Here is a 23049-nt window from a genome sequence, read left to right as displayed (position 1 = left end):
CATGAGTATGTTCTCTGACGACACATCAGCCTCTCTTTGCTCACTTGTGCCAATGAGTTCACCTTCACTGAGTCACCTGCCTGCTTCTCTTCTTTTTTTAAAGATTTATTCATTTTTATTACAGCCAGATATACACAGAGGAGGAGAGAGAGAGAGGAAGATCTTCCGTCCAATGTTTCACTACCCAAGTGAGCAGCAACGGGCCGGTACGCGCCAATCAGATGCCAGGAACCAGGAACCTCTTCCGGGTCTCCCACGTGGGTGCAGTGTCCCAATGCATTGGGCCGTCCTCGACTGCTTTCCCAGGCCACAAGCAGGGAGCTGGATGGGAAGTAGAGCTGCCGGGATTAGAACCGGCGCCCATATGGGATCCCGGGGCTTTCAAGGCGAGGACTTTAGCCGCTAGGCCACGCTGCCGGGCCCAATGCCTGCTTCTCTTAAGCCTCTCAAGGACAGCCCTGTCGACATTCTTAAAATCAGTAATTTCTACTGTTAACTCACTGACACTGTATTCAAAATTCACTCCATGTCTAACGTTTTTGTGTCAGCTGCCCTTTCCAGACCAAGATAGTCTTGGATTTCTTTCTAATTTATCATTAAGAGAAAAAATCTGGTAACAACAAATTGCTAGACCTGGCCAAAGCCAGGAGCTTCAACCAAGTCTCTCAGACAGGTGACAGCGGTCCAAACTTTGAGTCATCATCATCTGCTGTTTCTGCAGCCCATTAGCAGGGAACTGGGTCAGCAGTTGAGCCACCAGTACACAAACCAGTTTCCATATGTGCTGCAGGCATCACAAGTAGTAGCTTTAGCTATTACGTATAACAGCTGTCTCAAAGATAGAGTTTGATCCATGTTTGTAAAATGCGAGTCACTAATACTTTGTGTATGTGTGCCCTGAACAGATACACAGTGGCAAATGGTTCAGCTTTAGAAGTGATGTGAAGGGTCACTGATCTTGGTGCTGGCCTATTACCAGTGATTTATGGGGTAAAGAATGAGTCCATAAAGTCTAATAGTTGCAAATGCAACCCATCTGATGTACACTAATAATGACAAACTGTGGAAGCCGAAATTAAGCATATGGAGGCTTTGTAGTGAAGGCTATGTTCAAATTGACTTGTATTGTATGTGAATTGCATGAATTAGATTAAAAGCATGCATTAGTTGAGTAGTCTCCCATTAAGCATGGGAGTACTAGACATATAATAAAGCCTAATTTATAATTAATTTATAAATTAAAGTGTCTTATAATTTATAAGACATTGAATCATTAATTGCCAAAATTTTATATGAATGTGGTCTCTCAAAATCTGTAATTTAGCCCTTGCCTCATTTGATGTAAAGTTAATTAAGTTAGTTTCTCTCCCTCTGCCAGAAGTTCCTCTGTCTTCAAGTAACCACAAGACCACTTGTTACTGCGGATTAACTCACTACGTGTAGGAAGTGCGATGAGGCTTCACAGGATGGCCTCAGAGGACTCAAGGCTCAGAATTTATTCAGCACCTCTCTAGTTGGCATCCTGATGTTAGAGATACTTAGAGAAATTTCAAATCTGAAATTTCTGAATGAAAAAAAAATAACCAATCAATTGATAACACCCTTAGATGAGTCAAACAGCATTTTTCCATCCATACTTTAAAAAAAAAAAAAAACTCTGCTAACAAATTTCTTAAAAGGCTATAAGCATTATGGAGTGATGAGAAGCCACTATTCATCCCGAGCTTTATGATTTAATACATTTAAATTCCTGTGGAAGTTCAGAATTGGAGCAACAGCTACTCAACTCCTTGTTCTGTTCATTGCATAATTAACCACTTTATTCTAACCACTCAGTGTCAGATTAGATTGGCTTGCTGCTTATCCAAGCAACTGATCTTAGGGATGGTTTCAGGGGTGGGCGGTGCTTTATAACAGTGTCTCACTGTATTGCACTCTCCCTTCTTTTTCTTGTGTGCTATAAGATGAAAGGTGTAGTCACTGAGATGCAGTACACACGCTAGTACACAAGCAGTCTGACACTAAGATGGCTAATGTGTGACGAACAAGTGTAGGAGGTACACTTAGGTGAACAGAGATGATTCATATTCCAGGTGGGATGCTACAGAATGTCATGAGATTCCATCCTGCTACTCAACCCACAACTTAAATGTCATGAGTTGTTAGAAGTTTCCAACTCATGATTTTTTAGGCTATAGTTCAAAGAAAACTAAAGCTGCATTAAGTGAACCTGTAGCTAGAAGAAGATATAGTATATTAAGAGGTCTCTTGTCATTAATTATGGAACATAGATTAAAAACTCTATTAGATAACACATGGGTACCAAAGTGCTGTAAATACCAGGCAAGCATAAATGTGTAGTTATAAAGAGCATAACTGCTAAAAAGTGATGTCAGAAATGATAAACTTAATCAGTTGGTTTTATCCCAGTTTTTCAGAATGTGATTACATTCCTGAATCCATGTTTGTTATGTGACATAAAGCAGTCAATTCTTAATATGTATCTTTTGTTAAGCACTCAGCTTACCTTGTATATGAGAGAGAAAACTGTTTTCAGAGATTTCAGGACATGACTCAAGTGCTGCTGAATCTGCAAACACCGTTTTTAAAATAGTGTAACCTTCATTGTCCCTTTAGAAAACGTACCTTGAGTCGGGATGCGCAAGTGGAAGACTTGAGCAAAGCAATTTGAGAAAGGGGAGAAACTTAAATTTTATACATTTGAAGACTACAGTACTTTAAAGGATTGGGGCACGTTTTTTGTCAGCTGCTATTTGTTTTCAAATATGGTAATTTTTGCTCAATGTATTACCTATTATACTGATGGAAAAAAAGTTTCACTCTATTACATGTCTTCTAATTCTATAAACAGTTATAGCAATGGATACGCAGATGAATATCAATTCCTGAGAACGACCGTAATGACTATGAGATTTCTGTAAATTACAAATAGTTAAATCGAACAATTCAACCATACTTTGAGCTTACTTGTGACATCAAATAACTATTGCTACGTTATTCCATAAGTTAATGCATGTAAAGGCACTTAATAGTTTTTGGAAAACTCTTTCGTACTAAATGAAAATCACGTGAAATGTATTTTCATTGAAGGCTCTTACATTTATACTCTTGACTACTAATATTTAATGAAGCAGATAAGAATTCAACAGTTATTGTGATGATAGTTACAGATACTCATAATATCCACAGGATTCTTTTGCAGATTTTATTTGAAAGAGATTTTCTATGCTCTGGGTCTCTCCAAGTAGCCACAATTGGTAGAACTGAGTTGATATAAAGCCATGAGCATTTTCTGAGTCTCCCACATGGAAACAGGGGCCCAAGAATTTACACCATCCTCTGCTGCTCTTGCAGCCACTAATGAGAGCTGGATGAAATGAGAGCAGCCAGAAGCTGGACCAGCACTGATACAGGATGCCAGCACTGTAGGCGGAGATTTGGCCCATATGACATGATGCCAGGCCCTCTTTAAATTTATAACCATGCAAAATTATACAAAGAATTTGACAAGACTGGATAGAATCTTAAGAACTAAATTATAATAATATGCATGCTAAATAATTTTTTTATCATGTTATGTAGCTGTATTCCCCCTTTAAAACAGAAGTAAGGGGATAGCATTGTGTCTCAGCATGTTAAGCAACTACTTTTGATAACAGCATCCCATATGAGCACGGGTTCCACTCCTGGCTGCTGCACTTTCCTGCTAAGGTACCTGGGAAACCAGTAAAAGAAAAAGCACTTGAACCCCTGCAACCAATAGGAGAGACAGATGGAATTCCAAGCACTGTGGTCCAGCCTATTGTGGCCGTTTTCGAGTGAATCAATAGCTGGAAATTCTCTCCAAGTCCTAATTTAAAATAAATAAAATGATTCTTTGTATTATCTACAGTATTGAAAACCAAGAAAATAAAGATTGTGGATAGAATATTTAAAAATAAACTAGTTGACCTATTATGAATACAAGTAATTATAGTGTGGATACAGTGAAAGGTGGTCCAATGAATCTTAGACAAGTTTTGGCTGTGAAGATGTATGATGGAAGGAAGTGAAACTGAGGTTATCAAGCGTGACAGAGTGAAAGGGAGAAAATTAACCAGTTACACAGGCGCAAGGAATTCCCAGCATTTCTAGTGTATCGTGAAACGACGGTGAAACTCACTCCAGGTACCGGCCTTCTCTGTAATATTACTTCTACCAATCCCTCATCTGTGTGGCATCCACACTGTGTGTTTACGTTGCACTGTCTAGGAAGTGGAAACCCTGTTGCACCTAGTTGTGTACATCGCATGCATGGTGTGCAAATATTTTCTCCAAGATGAAACAGGAAGAGCCTGCATTCTGTCAAGAGGTGAGGAAATACAATACAATACAATACAATACAATACAATACAATACAATACAATACAATACAATACAATACAATACAATACAATACAATACAATACAATACAATACAATACAATACAATACAATACAATACAATACAATACAATACAATACAATACAATACAATACAATACAATACAATACAATACAATACAATACAATACAATACAATACAATACAATACAATACAATACAATACAATACAATACAATACAATACAATACAATACAATACAATACAATACAATACAATACAATACAATACAATACAATACAATACAATACAATACAATACAATACAATACAATACAATACAATACAATACAATACAATACAATACAATACAATACAATACAATACAATACAATACAATACAATACAATACAATACAATACAATACAATACAATACAATACAATACAATACAATACAATACAATACAATACAATACAATACAATACAATACAATACAATACAATACAATACAATACAATACAATACAATACAATACAATACAATACAATACAATACAATACAATACAATACAATACAATACAATACAATACAATACAATACAATACAATACAATACAATACAATACAATACAATACAATACAATACAATACAATACAATACAATACAATACAATACAATACAATACAATACAATACAATACAATACAATACAATACAATACAATACAATACAATACAATACAATACAATACAATACAATACAATACAATACAATACAATACAATACAATACAATACAATACAATACAATACAATACAATACAATACAATACAATACAATACAATACAATACAATACAATACAATACAATACAATACAATACAATACAATACAATACAATACAATACAATACAATACAATACAATACAATACAATACAATACAATACAATACAATACAATACAATACAATACAATACAATACAATACAATACAATACAATACAATACAATACAATACAATACAATACAATACAATACAATACAATACAATACAATACAATACAATACAATACAATACAATACAATACAATACAATACAATACAATACAATACAATACAATACAATACAATACAATACAATACAATACAATACAATACAATACAATACAATACAATACAATACAATACAATACAATACAATACAATACAATACAATACAATACAATACAATACAATACAATACAATACAATACAATACAATACAATACAATACAATACAATACAATACAATACAATACAATACAATACAATACAATACAATACAATACAATACAATACAATACAATACAATACAATACAATACAATACAATACAATACAATACAATACAATACAATACAATACAATACAATACAATACAATACAATACAATACAATACAATACAATACAATACAATACAATACAATACAATACAATACAATACAATACAATACAATACAATACAATACAATACAATACAATACAATACAATACAATACAATACAATACAATACAATACAATACAATACAATACAATACAATACAATACAATACAATACAATACAATACAATACAATACAATACAATACAATACAATACAATACAATACAATACAATACAATACAATACAATACAATACAATACAATACAATACAATACAATACAATACAATACAATACAATACAATACAATACAATACAATACAATACAATACAATACAATACAATACAATACAATACAATACAATACAATACAATACAATACAATACAATACAATACAATACAATACAATACAATACAATACAATACAATACAATACAATACAATACAATACAATACAATACAATACAATACAATACAATACAATACAATACAATACAATACAATACAATACAATACAATACAATACAATACAATACAATACAATACAATACAATACAATACAATACAATACAATACAATACAATACAATACAATACAATACAATACAATACAATACAATACAATACAATACAATACAATACAATACAATACAATACAATACAATACAATACAATACAATACAATACAATACAATACAATACAATACAATACAATACAATACAATACAATACAATACAATACAATACAATACAATACAATACAATACAATACAATACAATACAATACAATACAATACAATACAATACAATACAATACAATACAATACAATACAATACAATACAATACAATACAATACAATACAATACAATACAATACAATACAATACAATACAATACAATACAATACAATACAATACAATACAATACAATACAATACAATACAATACAATACAATACAATACAATACAATACAATACAATACAATACAATACAATACAATACAATACAATACAATACAATACAATACAATACAATACAATACAATACAATACAATACAATACAATACAATACAATACAATACAATACAATACAATACAATACAATACAATACAATACAATACAATACAATACAATACAATACAATACAATACAATACAATACAATACAATACAATACAATACAATACAATACAATACAATACAATACAATACAATACAATACAATACAATACAATACAATACAATACAATACAATACAATACAATACAATACAATACAATACAATACAATACAATACAATACAATACAATACAATACAATACAATACAATACAATACAATACAATACAATACAATACAATACAATACAATACAATACAATACAATACAATACAATACAATACAATACAATACAATACAATACAATACAATACAATACAATACAATACAATACAATACAATACAATACAATACAATACAATACAATACAATACAATACAATACAATACAATACAATACAATACAATACAATACAATACAATACAATACAATACAATACAATACAATACAATACAATACAATACAATACAATACAATACAATACAATACAATACAATACAATACAATACAATACAATACAATACAATACAATACAATACAATACAATACAATACAATACAATACAATACAATACAATACAATACAATACAATACAATACAATACAATACAATACAATACAATACAATACAATACAATACAATACAATACAATACAATACAATACAATACAATACAATACAATACAATACAATACAATACAATACAATACAATACAATACAATACAATACAATACAATACAATACAATACAATACAATACAATACAATACAATACAATACAATACAATACAATACAATACAATACAATACAATACAATACAATACAATACAATACAATACAATACAATACAATACAATACAATACAATACAATACAATACAATACAATACAATACAATACAATACAATACAATACAATACAATACAATACAATACAATACAATACAATACAATACAATACAATACAATACAATACAATACAATACAATACAATACAATACAATACAATACAATACAATACAATACAATACAATACAATACAATACAATACAATACAATACAATACAATACAATACAATACAATACAATACAATACAATACAATACAATACAATACAATACAATACAATACAATACAATACAATACAATACAATACAATACAATACAATACAATACAATACAATACAATACAATACAATACAATACAATACAATACAATACAATACAATACAATACAATACAATACAATACAATACAATACAATACAATACAATACAATACAATACAATACAATACAATACAATACAATACAATACAATACAATACAATACAATACAATACAATACAATACAATACAATACAATACAATACAATACAATACAATACAATACAATACAATACAATACAATACAATACAATACAATACAATACAATACAATACAATACAATACAATACAATACAATACAATACAATACAATACAATACAATACAATACAATACAATACAATACAATACAATACAATACAATACAATACAATACAATACAATACAATACAATACAATACAATACAATACAATACAATACAATACAATACAATACAATACAATACAATACAATACAATACAATACAATACAATACAATACAATACAATACAATACAATACAATACAATACAATACAATACAATACAATACAATACAATACAATACAATACAATACAATACAATACAATACAATACAATACAATACAATACAATACAATACAATACAATACAATACAATACAATACAATACAATACAATACAATACAATACAATACAATACAATACAATACAATACAATACAATACAATACAATACAATACAATACAATACAATACAATACAATACAATACAATACAATACAATACAATACAATACAATACAATACAATACAATACAATACAATACAATACAATACAATACAATACAATACAATACAATACAATACAATACAATACAATACAATACAATACAATACAATACAATACAATACAATACAATACAATACAATACAATACAATACAATACAATACAATACAATACAATACAATACAATACAATACAATACAATACAATACAATACAATACAATACAATACAATACAATACAATACAATACAATACAATACAATACAATACAATACAATACAATACAATACAATACAATACAATACAATACAATACAATACAATACAATACAATACAATACAATACAATACAATACAATACAATACAATACAATACAATACAATACAATACAATACAATACAATACAATACAATACAATACAATACAATACAATACAATACAATACAATACAATACAATACAATACAATACAATACAATACAATACAATACAATACAATACAATACAATACAATACAATACAATACAATACAATACAATACAATACAATACAATACAATACAATACAATACAATACAATACAATACAATACAATACAATACAATACAATACAATACAATACAATACAATACAATACAATACAATACAATACAATACAATACAATACAATACAATACAATACAATACAATACAATACAATACAATACAATACAATACAATACAATACAATACAATACAATACAATACAATACAATACAATACAATACAATACAATACAATACAATACAATACAATACAATACAATACAATACAATACAATACAATACAATACAATACAATACAATACAATACAATACAATACAATACAATACAATACAATACAATACAATACAATACAATACAATACAATACAATACAATACAATACAATACAATACAATACAATACAATACAATACAATACAATACAATACAATACAATACAATACAATACAATACAATACAATACAATACAATACAATACAATACAATACAATACAATACAATACAATACAATACAATACAATACAATACAATACAATACAATACAATACAATACAATACAATACAATACAATACAATACAATACAATACAATACAATACAATACAATACAATACAATACAATACAATACAATACAATACAATACAATACAATACAATACAATACAATACAATACAATACAATACAATACAATACAATACAATACAATACAATACAATACAATACAATACAATACAATACAATACAATACAATACAATACAATACAATACAATACAATACAATACAATACAATACAATACAATACAATACAATACAATACAATACAATACAATACAATACAATACAATACAATACAATACAATACAATACAATACAATACAATACAATACAATACAATACAATACAATACAATACAATACAATACAATACAATACAATACAATACAATACAATACAATACAATACAATACAATACAATACAATACAATACAATACAATACAATACAATACAATACAATACAATACAATACAATACAATACAATACAATACAATACAATACAATACAATACAATACAATACAATACAATACAATACAATACAATACAATACAATACAATACAATACAATACAATACAATACAATACAATACAATACAATACAATACAATACAATACAATACAATACAATACAATACAATACAATACAATACAATACAATACAATACAATACAATACAATACAATACAATACAATACAATACAATACAATACAATACAATACAATACAATACAATACAATACAATACAATACAATACAATACAATACAATACAATACAATACAATACAATACAATACAATACAATACAATACAATACAATACAATACAATACAATACAATACAATACAATACAATACAATACAATACAATACAATACAATACAATACAATACAATACAATACAATACAATACAATACAATACAATACAATACAATACAATACAATACAATACAATACAATACAATACAATACAATACAATACAATACAATACAATACAATACAATACAATACAATACAATACAATACAATACAATACAATACAATACAATACAATACAATACAATACAATACAATACAATACAATACAATACAATACAATACAATACAATACAATACAATACAATACAATACAATACAATACAATACAATACAATACAATACAATACAATACAATACAATACAATACAATACAATACAATACAATACAATACAATACAATACAATACAATACAATACAATACAATACAATACAATACAATACAATACAATACAATACAATACAATACAATACAATACAATACAATACAATACAATACAATACAATACAATACAATACAATACAATACAATACAATACAATACAATACAATACAATACAATACAATACAATACAATACAATACAATACAATACAATACAATACAATACAATACAATACAATACAATACAATACAATACAATACAATACAATACAATACAATACAATACAATACAATACAATACAATACAATACAATACAATACAATACAATACAATACAATACAATACAATACAATACAATACAATACAATACAATACAATACAATACAATACAATACAATACAATACAATACAATACAATACAATACAATACAATACAATACAATACAATACAATACAATACAATGCCGCTCTGCCGCTCTGCCGCTCTGCCGCTCTGCCGCTCTGCCGCTCTGCCGCTCTGCCGCTCTGCCGCTCTCTCGCTCTCTCGCTCTCTCTACGGCCCTTGGGCTGTGGGAAACTGGCTTATACCTACATGACTTAGCCACTCATATGTGAAACCACAGAACAGATACCTGACCCAGTTCCCCTTCTCCTAAATGGTCTCTGGCTAAAATCTTCCATTTCTCCAACTACAGTGACTGCTAGAGTACAGAGGAGACTACCGATACTACCACAAAGATGAGTCTATGATACTATAAAGTCTGCAAAGGCATAGAAAATGAATTGCGATAACATACAGGATCCTGCACAATCATATGTTTCTGGAAGACCATTATGCTACAACTTTTATTAGTAGAACCAATAAAGTCAGCTAAGGCAAACAATAAAGGAAAAGCTAACGTTTTCAATGACTGAAAGCAATTTTGCACTTGCAACATCAAAATAATTATGCAAAAATCCTTCATGAACTTAGTCAGTTGCCTTGCTTGACTAAAAACAAAGTACTAAACAACCTCTATTACTGTTAATAATTGGAATCCACCCAATCCCAATTAAAACACACTAAAATTAAACATGTCGGAGCAAACTGATATAATCTAAGCAAGATGATTTGAATACTGGGAAACACAGGAGTTATATAATGAAATTGCAGTTAGTAATGGCCTAGATATACATATAGATATAGATTTCTCCCCACAGAATTGTATTTCCTTGTGCTGCTGTAGCCAAGCTAAGTTGCTATAAGTGCACTCTGCAAGGTTCACATGACAAAAACTTGCCTACTAATGTACTTTTCAGAACACACAGCCATTATAGAAACAATGGATGGCTATATTCCATTCTGGAATAGAAAGGATTGTTATTTCTTAATGACTTTCTGTGTTTTTTTTTCACCCCCACACACTTATTGAGATCATACTAAGTCAGCAATATGTCCACTAAGGAACTGATCATTATACTATTATTTCTAGAGTTCAGTATGTTTCTTCAATTTTCTTTCTTTAGGAAATATTTTTCCTCTGCCTTCCAGTAGAATACAGAATGAGCTTTCCATTTATGCCCAAAGTGATAACTTTTTTTCCTTCCAGTCCTTTTATTTGCAAACACACACATATAGGGGAGTGAGACCCTTGTAATGGCCTCGTTCTTTTCATCAAGTCCAGTTTAAATATCCAAACACAAAGCCAACTGATTCATGCTTCAGAATTTTTCAATTTTTTTTATATTAGCTAGTATATAAACTTGAGTTTTAAAAGACCATTTTTTCCTTTTTTTAAACCATTTTTTTAAAGTTGTACTGCAAATAAACTGGTAGAGGTAAAAAGTAAAGATTTGTTAAGAATTAAGTCTTCAAAACATGATCAAAACATGTAATTCATGGAACAGACAAGCCAAATATATGTCTTACATACTTTTAAACAGCTCAATGATTCATTTTCAAGGAATTTTACACTGGTTCTTTATTTGCACTGAGACACCCCAAGCCATATATAACCATGTGGATACAACTTTCTATGTACTTTAACTGTACTCCAGGACATATCTTAGGTGAACAAATGAATAAAAAATTTGCTTGTGAAAAAATTGTCTATGGTCATAGATTCATGAGTAAATGCGTGCATACTGAAGGATTCTGGTTGGTCTCATTTGACAAATTAAAATACTAATGCTTAAAATTAATGCATTATCTAGAATTCCAGAACCACTAGCGGCATAACTATGATTTGACCTCATGTTTGCTGACTGTACATCACAAGCTATTTCCAGTACATCTTAGTTACTGCTTGGTTACTCATGATAGCATAAAGCTATGTTTCTCTTTTTTGACTATGTGTTTTTATGTCATTGATAGATGTAACAAATCTATTACAGAACTCACCTTAATTTAAAACCATATATTTTCATGTTGTCATTTCTTAGTTTGTGAACTTCTCAAGGGCAATTGCTCAACATTCATCTTGGCGACTCTGATCATAGCACTGCAAAGTTGTATCAGGACTAAATGGGGTTTTATACACCTAGTAAGGAATCTTACAACAGAAATAATAGTAACATAATACCTTTTATCTGTACGCAACATGAAACTTGCAATATAGCAAGCAAAGGCAGATGACATCATGTCTCTAACACCTAAGATCAAATAAATGAGTGACCTTGTACCCAATACCTATTAAGAGCCAGTAAAATAAAAAACTGCCAAGTTTGGGTAACACATATTAAGTGTGGATGTCTATTAAATAATAGTCTGAAAATTTGGGCCAATACATATCTGCTTGTTTCCAGGCCGCTCCTCCACAGATGCAGTGGGTCAGATCTCTGTTCATGTGGACATTACTGCCACCCCAGGAACTGCAGACCATAAAGTCACAGTAAAAGGTATGTCTCCAGTCCACATCCGTCAGACAGCCTAATCAGCTTTAACTTCCACAGTACTAAGGATAATGAAAAAATCAAATTATTCTTCTGTTGTTAAATACAGTGTATTATAGGATATATTCAGGATTTCTTCATGAAACCAGAAAACTTATACAATTGACAAAATAGTACAAAAATTGTACTATACTACTTAAAATACATAAATTATCCAAGTATATGAATAAGTTTCTAAAGTGTATACATACATATATGAGATTTATTCTGGGGCTAAAGCTGTGACATACATTGAACATTAGTACTGTCATTGGCTCCATACCATGTTGATCATACTCTTAAATTCTAGCTCACTATGGCTATTCACATAATCTACTTACGTTTTTGCTAACTCATTTCCAAAGACTGGTTTCATTTGTTTTCAAATGAGCAACTCTGTCTGTTCCTTTTAAATGCTTCCAAGGCAGGGATCATTTCAGAAGTAAAATCTAAAGGTTTATTTTCACTATATCCATTTCTGTTTTTAACATAATGGACTTGGTAACTTTTCAGTAGCAGCCATTTTGAATAGAGGCACAGCCTCTTAGTATTTTATAATACAAAGATATGCCATGTACTGTACACTAATAATGCTGCACTAGTTGGGGACGCATATCTGGATATGCCTGTCCTCAGGGATTCTACTTATTAAAAATGACTTCATAACATAGGTTGTATTCTTACTCAAAATGCCTGAGACCACAACTGCTTCAGATTTCAATGTTTTTTTCTATTTTGGAAAAAATCACCAGCGGAATATATCTAATTAAACACTCAAATACTCCCAAATCCACATTTTTCAGCACTGGCATTCAAAGTTTCAAATTAAAAGATATTCAACCTGTGTATACCACGTTGAATGACTTTTTTTGCACTATCAATTCTAAGACTCCTTTCTAAATATATCATCCTCAAAGGCTAAGCAAATTTATATAGCATATTTATTCAAGTATTATTCATGAAATCTGAAAATAGGAAATAGCCATTGGTTAACAGTAAGTGGCTGGTTAAATATAGGATGAAATATCCATGCAGATATTCCTATCTCAAACATAATTATTTGAAGGCACAACTCCAAAGTACCAAGCCATTGCTTTTGAGTGGTGAAAGAACCTTGATTTTCATTTGAAATATATCATGATGAACATATAAATTTTATAATAAAAAATGCCATTTTTCATCTAAAGAAAACAGTGGCTATTCAGTAGTACAGTGTCATTTTGATTCCACCTATGTTCATTATGCTAGCACCATACCACTAAGCTGAAAATTCTAGCAAATGGGTATTTGAAAAAAAAATGTTTTTCTGAAAGCATTTTTCTCAATCACTGGGATTATGCTGCTACCAAACGATAATCAAATCTTTATAAACCATACAGCACATAAAAATTCATTCTACACACCAACTAGGAAATGTAGTTTCCAGATGTATGTCTTTTCTATGAAATTTCTTGTTTTCCTCCCTTTTTATTTTTGCAGTGATTGCTATCAATGATCTAAACTGGCAGACCACAGCAATGTTTCGTCCCTTTGTAGAAGTTTTCATCCTGGGACCCAACCTCGGAGAAAAGAAGAGAAAACAAGGCACAAAGACAAAGAGCAACACGTGGTCACCCAAATACAATGAGACCTTTCAATTGTAAGTCAAAAACAAAATCTGTTCTTTCAGCCATACACGGTAGCTCTTGCAGCGCACAGCTTATTCAGGGACTCGGAGTGAAAACAGCTACCAGTTGAAGTACATGTTTTCATTGCAGGCCCCAGGCAAATGGCGAAGACCAGGTTGATCATCCTGTCTCTTCTCTGCTCAGTGTCTGCAATGCATCCAGCATTGTTAGCAGTATAGGGTACATGCGCTGTAAGGTCTTTGCCTTCACGGAAGTTGCAGAGATGGAGACGAGAAATATTGGATAAAAATGGGCTGTTGTGTAATGGATGCAATGCAGAGACTGATATATTACTCCTCCTAGCTTTGAATGAGCAAGAAAGCCTCTGGGTCAGTGATCTTAAGAGCAGGGAAGATAGGGGTGCATGGAGGAGGTTTGAGAGCATTCCAGGCCTGACAACAAGGCTAGTTTGAGGACTCTAGAAACAGGCCAGATAACACTGAAGACTCTGGTCAGGGGCAAGATGAGTTTGGAGAGGCAGTGAGGACAAATCACATGGGGCTTTGCATTGTGAAGCTCAGGACAGTTTTACAGATGCAGATCAGGTTATCCATCTCTTCTCTGTAATGATTACTCCATTTGTTGTGCAAATAATCACACAGCAAACCAAGACCCACAATGTCAAGAGAACATGAGGAGACTGCTCTAACAGTCCAGGCCAGAGATGACTGAGACCAAGTGAGGACTGTGTGCTCCACAGGCTGTATAAGGCCTACAAAATCATTTGGCCTTGCCTTGCCATGGCATTGGCAGGAAGGAGTGAGAATTCAATACACCTAGAGCAGCCTAATTTATACATGATGATTTTGGATGGCCCACAAATGATGCTTGGCAAGAAAATGCACTCCCCACCTCTCGAGGAAAAGGGGAAGGAAATGAGAGCAGTCTGCCTGTAACGAGACTCTTGTGGGATACAGGACGTAGAATGCAAAAGCAAGAGTATTTCGGATTCCTAGGAATAATTAATTTAAGATAACTGAACAAAGAAAAATATCAGAGGGAGAAAATACGCCAAAATGTGAGCTGAGGCATGCTCTTTCAACTCTCATGCATAAAGAAAGGAGAGATATACACATTGCTGAAATATGGAAAATAAAATCTTTGTTGTTGACTTAGGCATCTTAAAAGGAGCAATGGGGCCTCGTGAAGGGACAGCCTCAGACACTAGCAGTAAGGGGGCTACAGATCCTGATGACCTGCAGGCTCCTTACAGGACCCCCTTAGGGCCAGAGTCAGTAGGAAGTCAGAACATGGAAACACTACTGAGAAAGCACTACAGCCTTTCATTTTCCAAGTGTGAGAGGGCAAGCAAGAGAATGGATCTAATAAGGCGAACAGAAGGTATCTGCTACTGAATGAAACGAGTGGCCCCTAGCATTTTAGCACAAGTGGTTGAGTACATTTACCCAGATATAAGCATGATGACAGGAAATTATATCAAGGATTTTATTTTAAAGACATTAATTTGGAGGTGACTACTGGACACCCAAAAGATGATATCAAGAATGTAGTTGGATTTAACTTGAGCGTTACCTGCATTGATATACCACTTACTGTCATAGCTCTAAGTGAGCTGACCCAAGTAGGGAGACCTAATGGGTACCCAGGAGAGAGCCCCAGTGATTTTGCATACACATTCACCCAAATAATTCCTTGCGCTGTACTTCTACCTTCTCACACATCTTTAACAATTTCTCACTTTCTTACTGCTCAGAAGACTTTTAACTCATATTAGACAATAGTGAACTACTACATCAGTAGACCTTGCTAATAAGCCAGTTCAAGAGATTGCACCAACTTACCCTTCCAAATTACAACAAGCCATTGGTCCAATTAAAATATCTTTAAAGATACTTGGCTCTACCTTAATCACCTAAAAAAAAAACGTGGATGAAACACTGTGAGCTACCAGTCCCACTATTCTTGGAAACATGGCTGAATTTAAATTCCCTAGATGATCTCGTTTCTATGGTCAACCTACATTGTTTTACATTTTCTCTAAAATGAGTACACTTGAGCTATTAGTATCTGCTACATGGGAAAGTTACACTCGGAAAACATCTCACTGGAAACTTGTACTACAGAGAACTAGAGGTGCATTCGTTGGAAATGCAAGGATAGATGAGAATGAATGAACGGAAGGGTTAGAGGGAGATGATTTCCCGTGGATCATCACTCAGCTTTCCTCACTATGTTAGGTTCTACTGTGACAAGCTGTCTCAGGTTGTTACTGGCCAAGGCCATCCTCAGTCACACTTGACAGGTCTAACTGTTGCACAGAAAACTCTGACCTTGAAGCTGCAGAGTCTGCAGGACCGGATTGCCTGGAGTGCTCTAGCGTCTTGTGACTACTGCTTCGTGATCCGTGCAGTGTTTTCCCGAGAAAAGGCTGCTGGGTGTAATAGCTCATCCAGGTCTCTGCAGTCAAGAAGAGATTATAGTTACCATGGCTATATTGGCAAAGAAATTCTTGCAAGAAGTAGTTAGCACCATTGTACCTACAATCTTGTTACCACTGGGCTGTCGAGCCTCTAATGATTAAACCAAGCAAAGTCTTTTAATTCTCATTTCTCATGTTAAGCTAGACCGATGCTGCACATATAGTATTGTATGCAATTTATTCAGTTCTCAGCAGTATTTTAGAAGTATGTCAATCTCAAGAATGATATCAATTTTTACTCATCATTTTAATTTCTACTTCCTACAGCACCCTGGGTAAGGAAAACCGTCCTGGGGCCTATGAGCTTCATCTCTCTGTTAAGGATTACTGCTTTGCCCGGGAAGATCGAGTTATTGGGATGACTGTGATTCAGTTACAGAACATAGCAGAAAAGGGAAGTCATGGGGCGTGGTACCCTCTTTTGAAAAGCATCTCTATGGATGAAACTGGTTTGACCATCCTTAGAATACTCTCTCAGAGGACCAGCGACGATGTGGCTAAAGAATTTGTAAGACTTAAATCTGAAACAAGATCCACTGAAGAGAATTCTTAAAATGAATACTGCAAGATACAATCTTTAAGAATTCAAAAACTATGACTATTGGATTACTGCATGCATGCGCAAATACACAGGAATGTTTATTTCACTGTTTCAATGTTTGCCCGTTTTCAAGTACAATGTGTACAAGGCATGTGAAGATCTGTTGAACTTTTCTACCAGTTCTGGTCCTGGGAGAATACATGTTCCATGAAGTGCCAAAGTTATGTCAAATACCAAGAACATATTTTAAATGTTCCTTTCCTTTCATGACAAATCTCTAATCCATTAAACATATCACACATTCCTTCAAATGAGTCCATTAGCTGTCTTTGTTTGTATCACCCATAGAGGAAGCATTTATTACCCAAATTTTCTTTTAATTAGACTTACCTCATTAGACATCTTACAATCACGCCCTTTTCTAACTTAGGTAGATATGCAGTGACTTCTAGAAAGTATTTGTAATTTTCTAGCTGCAGAAATATTGTGATGATTTTTTGCATACAATTGTAATAGAAAAGGTGGGAAATATTTTATGCTGATCAGTTTCCAACCTTTCTGAAATATCACTGTGAAGAAATGCTAACAAAGCAAACTTATACAACGTGATGCTAAATAGTTTGTTATTGATGTTTGATATATTGACAAAACTTTGTTCCTTAACGCTGCCAAGGTCACATTACATTTGTCAAAAAGGTAAATTGATGCATTTGCCATGCTAGATTTTAGTCTGAGCTTTACCACATTTCACTTTTGAGAAGTTGTAAGGGAAGAGATAGGCTCTTTTCTTCAAACTGTCTATGGTAAGAACCTACATGGTTAGCATTTTCCTTATAACACTTAATGACTGTCTTTATAATCAGGCAGATATTTCTAACAATCAATGATTTTTGAATGCAGCATTACTACCTTGCACTGAAGCCAAACATTGTCTATCCAGTAAAAAATGTAAAAAGAAGGTCTAAGGAAAATAAAGCTTTTAGTTTGTTACAAGCCCAAAACACAGCAATGTGACAGGAAAATACAGCTCAGCACAGAAAAATATAGACTGGTTTTCAAATAAGATATAGAAAATGTAGGTTTTCATAAACTATTTTTGATTGACACTTATGATTGATGTTTACAGCCTGTTCCCGAAATATCTGGCTGTATGTTGTAACTGTAACTTAAAGTCATAACTGTTGGTGGACTCCCAATCAATGCAGAGAGAACCCCCCCCCCCCATTACAGCTGCAATGTTTTGTGAGCAAGCAGGTCTGATCAAAATGCACATGATCAGTATCAGTACTCAGAAACTGTGCTGTTGGGAACAAACACAGCCCGGTGAGATCAGCTAATCCATACTAAATTGTTAGACAATTGCTTTGTTAATGACTTATCCAAATGCATTGTACAATGTGATCCTCTGGCATTTTGCATAAATAAAATGAATATATATTAAGCACATGCAAACCTTTCTTGATCCTTCTTCCTTTTGACTTCACACAGCGTGAAACGTGAGGCATTTGTTTGCTGTATACAATACTCTTCACACTGTTAGAATCTGAAAGTCATTAAAATAGATTCAGCAAATATGTGTGTGACAAAAACACATACGTCTTAATTGATTGATGGGTCGAGATTTGTTTTTATAGAAAACTGACTTGAGCTTCTGAAGAGCACATTAATGTCATGAATCACATCTGAATAAATTGCAATTCAGATTCGCACTGGCACTAAAAAGTTATGAGCTAAGTATTTTTTCCCGTATGCATTTATCAGAGGCTAATAGTGACAGTGTGAATTAAAACCTTTTTATTACCATCAGAAAGCTCAGGTACTAAGTTCAAAGTGGTTGTGAATTCTGCACACTTTTTTTTCCTCCCCAGAAATATTCCCGTTGTCTTCAGAATAAATTAAATTTACCTTAAAATTCTAAGGTTCACAGTCATCTATCAACCCCCAAATCTCATTAACATGTGTGACAATTTATCCATAATAGTCTAGATAAAATGCACAAAAGCTGTATTCATTGTAGATTATTAAATATGTGGCTACAATCAATTTTGGCGATGGTAGAAGAATTTGAATCACAATTCAACATTCACTAGTCAAAGGAATGCTGATGCATTATTGTGCTAATCAGATAACCCCGGAACCATCTCAGCTTCACTTCTAAAACAACTGAACTATTGCATAGACCTGAAATGAGGTATATTCAGAAATGACAAATTTGTCTTTCACTTTAAAAAAAAAATTTAAAGCTTTATTTTCTTCTATCTCAATTCCATAAAGATATACCTTTTACTGTTATAGCAGCTTTAATCTTTTTTCAAAAAGATCTATTTTTATTAGACATATAGAGAGAGGAGGAGAGACAGAGAGGAAGATCTTCCATCTGATGATTTACTCCCCAAGTGAGCCGCAACGGGCCAATGTGCGCCAATGTACAGTAGGAGCCTAGAGCTGCTTCCGGGTCTCCCACGCGGGTGCAGGGTCCCAATGCATTGGGTCGTCCTGAACTGCTTTCCCAGGCCACAAGCAGGGAGCTGGATGGGAAGCGGGGTCACTGGGATTAGAACCGGCGCCCATATGGGATCACGGCCCATTCAAGGCGAGGACTTTAGCCACTAGGCTATCATGCCGGGCCCTAATCTTAATAATGGAGAAAGAATCATTTATTCCAAACTCAGGAAATATTTTCAGTTGATATTTGACCTGAGGCACAAAGAGAAGGGAAGCAGCTGGCTCCTTCACTTTCTTAAACCCCAAATGACTCCTCTCTGGTCCAGGCCAATTATGCTTTTCAGAATGTAAAACTGGGACATGAGACTTCACAGATGATGCCGTCCAAAATAAGGTAACACATTCTATATAATTAAATTTGCCCATTTTAAAAAAAAACTTGGAAATCAGAAACCATTTCATAATCATTTGGTATACTGTTATCTTATTTTCATTTTCTGCTATCTAAATTACTTACAATAAAATAATGGTTTGTCTTTCACTGAATGACTTGGAAATGAATAGATATAATCATGAAACAACATTTAAAAATACATAAAAGGTCATTTGTAGGCATTTTTAAAGTATGTGCATTTAATTAGTGTAACTGAAATGTACTCCTTCAGCGCCCAGTTCTATGAGAGGCAAAATGCATAGCACTGATACATCACCTTGCTTTCTCGGCTGAGAGACGTGAGCTACTCAAACTAAATATCAAAGTTATCTGTTACCTCGAGTGATCTCAAACTGTGTCTTATAAGTAATTGCTAAAATGCTCAAAATTAAGAGATGCAGTTGCTGTAATATCTCTTTATTATCTTTAAAATCCTTGCTCTGCAGTGATTTCTCCTCTCTAGGTCTTTATTTTACTGTACTCTCGTTTTGCAATACTCTTATCACTTCAGTTATTGATCAATCTGACCGAAGATTCAGCCATTGTTATTTAAACAATCAGGTCTGATTTAATCGACTTTTCTGTTTTCGTCCTGTGTGTTTTTCAACATTTTCTGATATTATTTCCTTTTATCTGTTTCACGTGGGTTTAAATTCTATTTCAATTATTCTATTATTAAGATCAGACTTTAAATATAAGCATTTAAAGTGATATTTTTCTCTAAGTCTTGCTAAAATTTTGATGTTCCGTATTATCTTTTGATTGAGATAAAACACTTTATCTTTCCTTGTAACATCTTTGACCTATGGCTTACATGTAGGTATCTTCTTACACTTCAAACTATTGTTGGATTTTACGCATCTGTTTTTCTGAATTCCACTTTAATTCCTTTATGGTCAAATGATGCACTTTAAGGAAGACTAGGAATTAGTGTCATACAGCAGCCAAGACAAAAATGAGATGCACTTTGGATGAAATCAAAAGCCGCTGTGCTGATGTAGACGACATCAAAGGAGCAGGATGCTCCTTTCTTGTGCAAGGCTAATCATGCACTGCAAGAGAGTAAGCACCCGAGCACGGGATCACAACCCCATCCCCGGATCACGACAAGGAGGAATGTTCCCTGACGTGTAAGACACCACAGCCAAGCGGGAAGTTCACCTCAGCTCAGAGCCATGACTGCAAAGTTAAGAACAGCTACAGATGGACAATAGGCTCAATTCAAACACACCTATTTACACTTCTTCAATTCATTTTCATATCTGCCCCATGGCTGTTGTACCAATCTCAGAACTGTGAAGGGAATATACAATAAGACATATACTTACAACATAAATACTCAACTATTGCTCTTCATTAGCAAAAGAATTGATGCCAGTCAAGCCCAAGTCATAAACAAAACAAATTAACAAAACCAAATATTACCTATTCATGCAAGAATAAAAATAAACTTATGTAATGACTAAAACATGGTAAAAAGTTGG

The 23049-nt window shown here is 32.2% G+C and overlaps 1 protein-coding gene across 2 annotated transcripts in view; it reads left to right on the top strand.

The window, feature by feature from the left end:
* Positions 1 to 18972, top strand: part of UNC13C (unc-13 homolog C) — a 577988-nt gene extending 559016 nt beyond the window's left edge. For both annotated transcript variants that reach the window (XM_004578069.4, XM_036495361.2), the window contains 3 exons: positions 13914 to 14006; positions 15519 to 15678; positions 18414 to 18972. In XM_004578069.4, the coding sequence (XP_004578126.2) occupies positions 13914 to 14006; positions 15519 to 15678; positions 18414 to 18699 (539 nt within the window). In that variant the 3' untranslated portion in view covers positions 18700 to 18972. The remainder of the gene's footprint in view (positions 1 to 13913; positions 14007 to 15518; positions 15679 to 18413) is intronic.
* The last annotated feature ends 4077 nt before the right edge of the window (positions 18973 to 23049 follow it).

This window comes from Ochotona princeps, chromosome 6 (genome assembly GCF_030435755.1).
Source record: "Ochotona princeps isolate mOchPri1 chromosome 6, mOchPri1.hap1, whole genome shotgun sequence".
NCBI lineage: Eukaryota > Metazoa > Chordata > Mammalia > Lagomorpha > Ochotonidae > Ochotona > Ochotona princeps.
This window is presented reverse-complemented; position numbering and strand designations above follow the sequence as displayed.